We start from the raw sequence: 10,424 nt of genomic DNA, 5'->3' as shown, positions 1-10,424 counted from the left end.
AAAAAATCACAGAAGCTGGGATTAGAATAACATGCATGGTGTGATTAACTCTACAATTCAGCTTTACTATACAGACTTTGCATGCCATTGTGAACTCCTACAAACAACCTGTTTTATCTTACAGGACAGTAAGACATAGTTAATATTTATTAATTTTCCTATTAAAAATCATGTCAACATTACATCTCACTATGAAGAGCTGCACAGCAGAAGTATAACATTTTACTCAAACATATCAATAAAGATTCCTAGGAATCTCCAGAGACCAGTTGCTGCAAAAGCACCTAAGAAACATTTTGAAAAGAATTGTTTAAAAATATATGTAGATGAGTAACTTCAGTGACTACAGAAAAACTGTACCTCCCTATTTCAAATAAATATTTCTCATAAGTAACAGGAAAAAGGGGAAAAAAATAGAACTCTTTACATATAGGAAGACACATGGAATGAAAACCTGAACACCAGAAATTAATTATGTGCAGAGTAACTTTATAATTGTCCATCATAAAATCCTGAAAAATTATGCTGCACTGACTGACACATATTCCTTGTTTTGCAAACAGAGGAAAATACCACCAGTGTTTAAGATGGTGGAACTGAAAATATAAAAAACAGACCGTGTAGATAACACACTTTAAAGGCATTAAAAGGCATATATAAAATTTTCCCCTTTTTTTGTTAAACACTTATAGTAACACGATTAACAGAAAAAAAAAAACAAACAAATATGTATTGGGCAATGGGTGGCTGAAAAGAGCTTTTAGACACACAAAAAGCTGCAGAAAAAGTTGTCATACACTCTAGTGATAATCTTCCACAAAGGCTTGTTTAACTTAAAGCACATAAATATTATTGTGACTTAAACTATCTCACTTTAGCTAGATTGCTTTTGAGTCTCTTCTGTCAAGGGAAAAAGTCATCACATAGACAATTACATGAGCATAGCTGATGCAACATCACATGGGACATTTCAACAGAAAAGGCAGAACTGTAGAAGACATGAAGAATGTTTGCCTTGCACACAAAGTAAACTATTTGAATTCTGCTCTTCGGCAACTCAAAAAATATGATATTCTGTAAATAAGGTGTGAATGAAACCCAAGAAAACTCACCTGTTTGGATTTGACATCACTTCTCTATGAACATGAATCTTTGCATCCCTATCTCTGACATCTCACCCAAGTTTCTCTATTCCCATTGTTCCTGMCACACAGACCTACTGTGAGCTGGGGCTTGTTTGGGAGTTTTCTTGCTGATTTTGGTAGGACTTTCTTTTAAAGAATTTAGGAATGTACAGATATACATATAAAATCCTGTTCTGTCTGTTCCATCCATACCCCCCCCAGTCTAACCAGATGTACTCAGCCTCTCCATCTTGCTTTCTTTCCCGAATCTTAATATCTACCTACTCTAGAACTCATCTTATTGATACAATGCCACAAACAAGATTTCTGAACAGTAACTGGAAACTAATAGTGTCATGATGTTGGAAAAAGCCTCCTCCTGTGGGCCTTGTTCCATCTTCTGGTTGACTACCATGCTGTTCCTTCGTCTTTTCCCTCTGTTACTTTCTTAACCCTGGGAGAAAGCTGCACTCCCTGCAACAGCTAGAGATTAAGTAAGGCTAATTTTGTCTAATTTATGTAAAACTGATTAAGGTAAATGGGAACAAATCTTGGTTAATAGCCAGCCCTGTAGCCATGCATGAGAAAATAAAAATGGAAATTAAGTCTGAAATTACCAGAGGTTTAGTTATCCCATTAATAGCTATGGACTCAGATACATAAGAAGCATTGTGGTGCTCTGAACAGAAAAGTATGATACCTTCTCCCTTTAACAATGTGATGACTGGAATCATTAGAATTACCTCAATTCCACTAAAAAAAGCAGTCCTTATGAACTTTGTCTTTAAAYCATGCTTCTCAATAGGTTCCATCACTTAGCAAAGTCCAAGAAGTGCTGCAGTTACTTAAATTCTTTAAAACTCAAGTTTGCAAAAGTATAGTTCATTTAAGTTTTTTAAAACTAGATACTTTAATCTAGGAGTATCTTAAGCTATGTACCAATATCTATAGCACATACATGTAGAAATACTTTTATCACCATTCTAACATGAAGAATCATTCTAGAAGTCATTTTGATGAGCCAATCCTAACAATTCTTTATTAGCATTTTCTCCTTACTTCAGAAAATGTCTCTTCTGAAATATGAAAATAAGACAGAGAAAACGCCTTAAAATAAACTATTGTTTGAATATTTAAATTATGCCTCTTGATTTTAAATTCTTGATTCTTCTAAAGTATGCACTKTATTCCAAAATCTATTTTAATCTAGATTACATAATAGAAATTTAATGCTCGGAGTTGCTTAAGTACGTAAGAACTTGAGACAAGACTCAGAAACTACTTTAACTGCACTTTCTGTATGAGTTAAATGAATTTTAAAAATACAACAACTTACAATCTGATCAAAAACGGGTGGTTGACTTCTTTCAAGACAGACTTTTCRTTGTGTACATGTTGCTCTTGCTTCAGTCGAATAACATCAGGAATGCTCATCACTTTCAATGCRAAGTAACGCTTGCCCATTTTTTCCTTCACCAGATGAACACGTCCAAAGGTACCTGTGCCTGAAAAGTTGAAGTAGAAGCATCAGCTTACTGCAACAAAAGGGAAAAAAAACCAAAAAAAAAACATTTGCTAAATTCAAACCTACAGGAACTCCAATTATTCAGGTGAGGAGATTATAAACTTAAACATGCACAGAGAGGTGAAGTGATTCCATAGAATAAGGAAGTGAGGGCCAAAAATATGTAAAATTTGTTGACCCTTCTAAAAATAAACAAATAAAATACAGTGCTCAGTGTTACATCACTTGGAAACAGYAGATGTCTGGCATCTCTTTTTTGCAGGTAATGTACTCCTTTTCCAATTCCCTCTAAAAATTAAAAAAAAGGAAAATAAAAATATATTGACTTTTAAATAATGCATTTGGCATTTCTCTACTCAATACAGTTGTCATTAAAGTTCYTTTTAAGTGCACTGCACTTCAGACAATCATGTATAACTGAACTGAGTATCTCATTTAGTTTGAAATGAAAGTTAAAAGTAGCACATTTAACCACATTGCTATTTGTTGTGCAGCAAAGCATTACCCATTTGAAGATGAACACACATTTCAGCACGCTGGGTGGTTGCTTATTGTTTTTCTGGTCCTTAAACAATGCCATGTAGGTTCCACTACAACAGTTCACCAGMTATTTTTAATCCCATTCTCAGACAGAATTATGCACCAATATAAAGGACACTTGGCACTCAAACCAAGTGCCTGACTTGCAAAAGGTTACTCCAGAAAAGTCAAAAGCTTATACTTAACCTCAGTCATCCCCTTTTTTGCACATACTCTAGGAAAGGCAGCACACAGACCTGTTACAGTATTTTTAACCAGTTTGTTACTCGATTTCAGATTGTGTTGACCAGTTATGATCAAKTTATAGTACAAGACAATTTTCTAACATTTGTAATGGGTACAAACTTCTAAAAATGCATTATTGGGGAGATGAGAGAATACCAGGGATTTTTTGCCTCTGGTAGATTCAATTTATGTTTGAAATATTTGCTTTCTGTATGTGTAATCTCACCTAAAATATTTTATTTTATTTAACTGTTTTTCTTTCCAGTCACTTACAGTATTGTTTAAGACTTAGCATTTACTAAAAAACAAAATACTCATCTTACAAACTAAAAACTACCAACTCCAGCAATCCAGTTTTATGGAACTTGCAGCTCCATTAGCAATACAGCTTTCAAAGTCAGTTTTCAAGATAAAACTTCTCACTACACTAACACATCAAGGATTACCATTGTCCAGGCACTAAAGATTCCATCAAAGAAGTTTTACATTCCCTCCTGTCCTGAGATACAGTTCTTTAACCATGAAAACTGTATACAGGTCTCAGAAAAAGCTGCTGTTATAGCAAAGTAAGCCATCAGTTACCCTGGAAAATTTATCACGCAATTAAATCCTTTAACAATGTAATCACATTACATGACTACAACTAAACAACCTGGTTTGCTCAGGGATGGGCTTCTACACTAAAAAAAAAAAAAAAAAAAAAACCCCCCCCCAAAAAAAAAAACCAAAAAACCCCTAAAAACCAAAACAACAAACAAACAAACAAAAAAACCCCACAACTAAAACAAGGTCCAAAAGCTTCCAAGCAGACACATCTGTCAAAGCTACTTTAAATACTGATTACTTACATCTACACTGAATGCACAGACAGAAAAAAATTAATGGGTTATTTCTGAATTAGAAGCTGAAATTTAAATTATGAGCAAAGCACTGTGAAGACTAACTACAGTCATATGGCACACCTAAACTAAAAACTGTCTTTCATTTCTGAGATTTCCTAAAGTGGAGTCAGGGAAATTAACAATACTAACCCCATAAGCAAATGYGGTTTTAAATGTATTTTGATATTTGTATGAATGAAGTATTTCCACAGACTTATTCAACAGGAAAGTCAAAAGTGAATATGTATCTAATCGTTTCTAGGTCTCTAGTGAYTACATGTTTCATGACTTGTTCTACTTGTTCTTTTTTATTTTAGAATGCTTTACTTTTCTTTATGCCATTGGTTTATCTTTACAAACCACTGATCAGAAGTAATAGCAATAATAATAGAAATCACAAGTTCCATCTATTTTCAAAGAAGAACCTGTCAGGGACGTATTTAGCCATAGTTCTAACTTTGGAAACACTTCCTCCTTAAAAATGTCTCTGCCAGGAACAGCAAAGCCTGGCAGGCTATTCCAGAATAGTGGYAAAGACCTAGAGAGCCTCCGGGAAAACCAGAAGACCACACAGACGAGAACACAGAACCTCCCAAACCAGTTTTATTGTAGAACTGATCCAAGGCWGTGTTTTTTCAAACATCTTTAGCACAGTTTCAAGCAACTATGAAAATCAAGACAATACAGACTAAGCCATATAACATTTGTTTTCAGACATCTCCTCTCATAACACGCATTTTCTCCCCATCAAGTCTTCTCAGAAAATCCATCAGGCCTACATTAGCTGGCAGTACACAGACATACACCCACCACTCTTCCATGGGAATAATTGTTAGGCTTTTTTTTTTTTTTTTTTTTTTGCGTGTGTGTGTTTTATGCCTAGCCAATCTTGAAACTACCACATAAAGTTTGCATACAAAAGATATTGTAATTCAAAATCTCACTTCAAACCTGCTCATACTTTTAGCCATTTTTGCAAATATTTTWAAAATTTTCTTCCTTGCAATTGACAGGAAGGAGGGAGAAACGGGATGACAGTCAAGATGGGAGGCTGTAACAAGATGTTGTTGTGGTTGCTTAACACAGTGAAGAAAATCTGTTTCGTAAAAACAGGTTATCTTGTTGTGACTAGGTGGCAATTCTGCCCCTCAGATTCATAAAAAGAAAACTAAAAACTTAAAGCAGCATAGCRGCAGTGCATAAGATGAAGGCCCAACTCCACAAATTTGAGGGAAGGTTTTTATAATCAAAAAAAGGCAGCATTAACAGTATTCCATCAGAGCACCACTGCTTTGTACCCTTCAGTAATAAGAGCCTAAACCCATGGAAAAATTTTTATCAATCCCTATGAAATAACTGTTCAACTTTTTCCCCTGATCACCTCAGAGCTCAGCTGTGTGAACCAACTAAATTTGACCTTTTGTGACATTCCTTCAGACTATCTTAAAATGGAAATATTCTATAAGTCCATAAGAATGAAGGGAAATAGTGATTACAGATTTGAACATTAGTCTACTGACATTTATTTAATATTTGGTTCAAACCAAGAGAACTTGAGGGACATTGCACCATTCTGGATTAGTTCTGGGATTTACCAGGTACTATCCTGYTGAAGGAAGAGCAATGGCTTCATGCACACCCTACATACATATCCCAACCTGTCTGYTCATTATAGTACTTATTACCAGAGTTTCAGAGCAAAAGAAAAGCACCTACATGGGAAGATCATACCTCAATAAAACAGCTGTTCTTAGAAAGTCTGAAGGCAAATTTGTAGTGTATTTGCAGYGGCCCCTTCTGTTAAGGTATATGGSAAGTGAAGGTATCTGGACATCAGTAATGAAAGCAAGTGAAGAGTGCCTGTGTTGTTGTTGTGAYTTTCAGGACTAAATGGGCAAACAGAAAAAAAGTATGCAAAATGCTAACCACTAATCCAGTATAATCTGTTTATAACAGAAACAATAAAATTCTTGGACACCATTGCAAATTTTATGTGGTYGCAGAGCTTGAAGGAATGCTAGCAATCTTCTCCATTAGGTAACCTTCTCATGTCAGGCACAGAGGAGGCCAAAACCTGCAGAAGACCAACTCGGTGGTTGGTCAAACACAAGTAGAATATTTGCAGTCTTACAAAACAAGCTGGATTCCCTAATACTATGCAAAAATACCATAGCCAGGATTTTGTTCTCTTTGAAGCCTGGCAGAAAAGAATAAAGAATGTGGGAACATTTCTGATGCATTTTCAGATACTTTTGATGCTAGGTAAACCAATCCTGCAACTTTTGATCAGCTAAAACAATTGAGTGAGTAGTCATGTAGTGAYTATTTTACTGTTGATGTAGATGACTAATTTAATGCTTAGATTGCCTCTTTAGTTGCTCCCATTAACTAAACGCAGCTGTTCCACCTTCCCATCTTTTTAATCCCCAGCTCTTTCTTAAAACCAAGTTTGCCTTGCTCAGATAGATACCATCTGTTTTAATGAAGAATAAACTAGGTCATGTGAGCTCCATGACCCTAGGGCTGCTTTCTGAGTCCCAAAAGGGTTAGCCCCGACTTCAACAGATGCCTACAAAAACCATCAGATGCATTCACTTTTATTTACAGTTAGAAAAAAAAAATCTTACTGTGACATATATTAGTCTTTATTGATAGCTACAAGCAGAACAGACTTAATTCTGTTAAATATCAGAGATTAACTAAATGAACTGTATCAGATCACAAACTCACTATTGAATGTCAAATTTGTCTGCCATTTAATCTTTGTCTTAATTTGGGATGGAACATCAAMAGCCTAGGCTAGGAAATGGGAGTTGTCAGTAATACTTAACAAATAAGTGGAAAAGTGGCACAGCAAAGGAAAACCAGCCTGCCCAAATAGAGTGGCAATGAGAAGATTAACATTTCTTTGGGAGAAAGATGTAGGAAACCACAAGGCAGAAGCAACTGTGGGCTTCTACAACAAAAGATGTGGCTGGAACATGAAAGCTGTTTTGGMTTGSCCAGTGYAAATCTTAGACTACTGCTTTTATAGATCTGCATTACACTAGGGGGTTCAGATTTAACACTGAAAAATATTTCAGAGAAATAGTGAAAGTTAGAGGAGGTTTTATAGGATGTTTTTATTCGTCTAGAACTGGAGCTTATTTTAAATGATACCAAACAGACATGAAGCTTATCAATCTGCATTAATATAATTTCAACAAAAAACTTGGCCTACCATGTTTTAAATTACAAGTACATTTAAGCTAAGTAGCAGGTACCTGTCTGGCTAGTAACACATGCCAGGCTACAACACTAGAAAGCATTAAATTCTCTTTCATCTGATGAGAATTTCAGGTAATTAAAACATTATCAAAAAGTGCCACATTTTAATAGCTGGAAAAGAAACTGTACATTGGAAATCATACTAGCAAGAGAAACCATCTTTGGAATTTAAGAAGTTATGTCATTCAAATCCTATTCACAGAACTGATTCAGGTAGGGAGAGGTTAAAATAAGCATATGAACTGAGAACTTGYTGGAATGCAAATATTAAAGGGAAGAATTTTTAACCTATTGGTTTCTTTACAAATAATTTCCCAAACAAAAGCCAAACATGCAAACCCCATACCTAGCTTTCTGTACATTAACTGCTGTTTAAAATTCCCATCARGTTTAGAGTAATTCAAGACTCTAAATAAATATGTCCTTGAAGTTAATATTTTCTAATTGCTTAAATTATTTTAAGAGCTTAAAATCACTATGAAACAGCTTCCTTAAAATGTAACCTAACACAAATGGCCATTCTGGCTAAAAGTTACTCCATTAAATTCAGTTGGGTTACACCTCCACTTTTCCATGAACAAAATTTGACACAAAGTAACCCAGACTTAGGCAAAGAGAGAAAAAACAACAAGATGAGCAAAGTACTATCCCAGGAATAACAAAATTCCAAATCTTAGTCGACAAAATTTGTCTTGATTGTTTAAAAAATTGTAATAAAAAATATTGTGTCAGAAACATCTTACAATACAATCCAAAGTAATGAATCCTGATCTGCCTTTAGACACTTTCATTTTGTGTCTGTGAATAGGTGTGAACTGTGAATATATAGCTCCTGCTTCGTGAGCTGGGATTAGTACTACACTCAACATTTTGAACTGGATGTCACAGAAGCAGTCTAAGACAAAAGGCTCTGCCTTCTARTTTTCTATCAGGATGAATAATGCGCACTTGACCTCTGGTAGTATGTAAAGAATAAATTCCAGTAAATCATTCATACACCATTTTTCATTTATTCCTCTTAGTTAATGACATAGAGGTGTTTCCCCCAGATTTTTTATCCYGTTCCAAAAAAGGCAAGTAGGAAAAAAAGAACAAACAACAAACGTATGCAGGAACATCTTATTTTGGAAAAAAAACCCAAAAAACAAACCACCCCAAAGAACCAACAACACCACCAAAACAAAACCCAAACAAAACAAAAATAAAAAAGCAACAAAAAAACACATTAAAAAACCCAACAAAAAAACCCACCAAAAACAAAGGGAAAAAACCCCACAATTCTGTTTCTAAGTTTCATTCTCATAATCAAGTTTGTACCCAAGATGACAGTAAAGCTCTCTCTCATTGTTTATCAGCACTTCTATCTTCACCTTCAGTTTCCCTGGTGACAGGAAGTATTTACRAAACTGTTTTGGCTGCTTGTTTCACCCAAATTCAGCATGAAGAAATTTAGTTGGTTTTCCACCAAAAAAACCCCCACCAAAACAAAATAAAACACCCAAACCTAAACAAATAGCCATGTCACAGCAATGACAAGTCTCAGAAGACTAAAACCCTCTTCAGGTAACTTCAACTAAAAAAAACCAGTCATTAAGGTGTTCAAAATTTAAAAGAGCACCTCTGTAGAATATACACAACTATCCAGAACTGAAATATTGTTCCAACATCTTTTGCTCTGTCAGTTGCTACACTTGAACATATGAGATTGAATATGTTTACATGAAACTATTATACACAGGAAGATTACAATTACAYGCAAAGCAAACGGAAGACCTTAACATAAAACTAGCCAGCCAAAAAACTACAAAACATGGCTGTGCTCAAAAGTCATGTTTTCATCTCACAAAAATAAATAAAAATAAAATTTTGATGACTAAGAAGCAAACACCAATGCTATAATCCATGAAGGATTTGGAGACACTAAGTTCCAAAGAAGTTAATGCAACACAGAGTSTGATAAAAATCAAATCCATGCAACAGCACAGATCAAAACTTTAACAGCAGTCCCCTCAGAACTAAGTAAGTCTAAATAGGGGTACTTAGCAGGTATCTGATTGGCCACCTTTCTTTTCAACTCTGAAATATGCATYTCTACATACCTGTAAGATTTTACRCAATCATCACCTTTTGGTCTACCCTGAAACTTAGCTTTTCTGAAACAGCTACTTGCTGCAAGTCAGTCCCATATTAATGCAAAGAAACACAGTGCATAATATCCTKGATAGTGTCCATTTAAAAAGACAATATAAAAATATCTTTTTATASTACAAAGGTTTATTATTGCTGACCCAATATAATGAAAGCCACATTGTTTGTACTTGACTGATTTCCTCCTTTACCAGCACTGGATGTCTTTGAGGGACTAGTACTTCTTATAACACATTTCTTTCAATTACATTCCACTTCCATCTTCMCTGAAAGCAGTGCTAAATCAGACACAAATCAAGAGAAGATATTTCACACAATGCCCAAAAACTGTATTTTTAAATACTCTTCAAACACATTATCTATTTATTAGTTAATAAGCATCAYAATGCTGATAAATTATAAGAAATTATGTTGAAGAGGTTCTGGATGAAGAGAGATCTAAGACACTTAAGAATTAATTTAAATGCACTCAGGACATTTTAGTTCTCTAATGTGTTTCAGGAAATGGATAAATAGGCAACTAATAGAAAACTCYTCCAGGATTACCTATTCCCTGTTATTTTCTGTGTTACCACATAATTAGATACAGAAGGCCCTAAYGCAGAAACACACTTTCATGTTTGAGCACATACATACCAGCACAACTGAGACTCAGCCCCAGAAAGGCCAGGATGAAAACCTGATAGACTAATATTCAGAAAGCAAAATGAAATT

At 34.9% G+C, this 10,424-nt stretch overlaps 1 protein-coding gene across 1 annotated transcript in view; it reads right to left on the bottom strand.

Moving 5' to 3' along the window:
* Positions 1–10,424, bottom strand: part of PRKX (protein kinase cAMP-dependent X-linked catalytic subunit) — a 50,585-nt gene that overhangs the window by 24,211 nt on the left and 15,950 nt on the right. Inside the window, exon 2 of the mRNA XM_057389994.1 lies at positions 2,461–2,629. Coding sequence (XP_057245977.1) covers positions 2,461–2,629 — 169 coding nt within the window. The remainder of the gene's footprint in view (positions 1–2,460; positions 2,630–10,424) is intronic.

The sequence above is a fragment of the Malurus melanocephalus genome, unplaced genomic scaffold, assembly GCF_030028575.1.
Source record: "Malurus melanocephalus ecotype Western Australia unplaced genomic scaffold, MMel_1.1 scaffold_1, whole genome shotgun sequence".
Classification (NCBI taxonomy): Eukaryota; Metazoa; Chordata; class Aves; order Passeriformes; family Maluridae; genus Malurus; species Malurus melanocephalus.
Note: the sequence above shows the minus strand (reverse complement) of the source record. Positions and strands in the feature narration are given on the sequence as shown.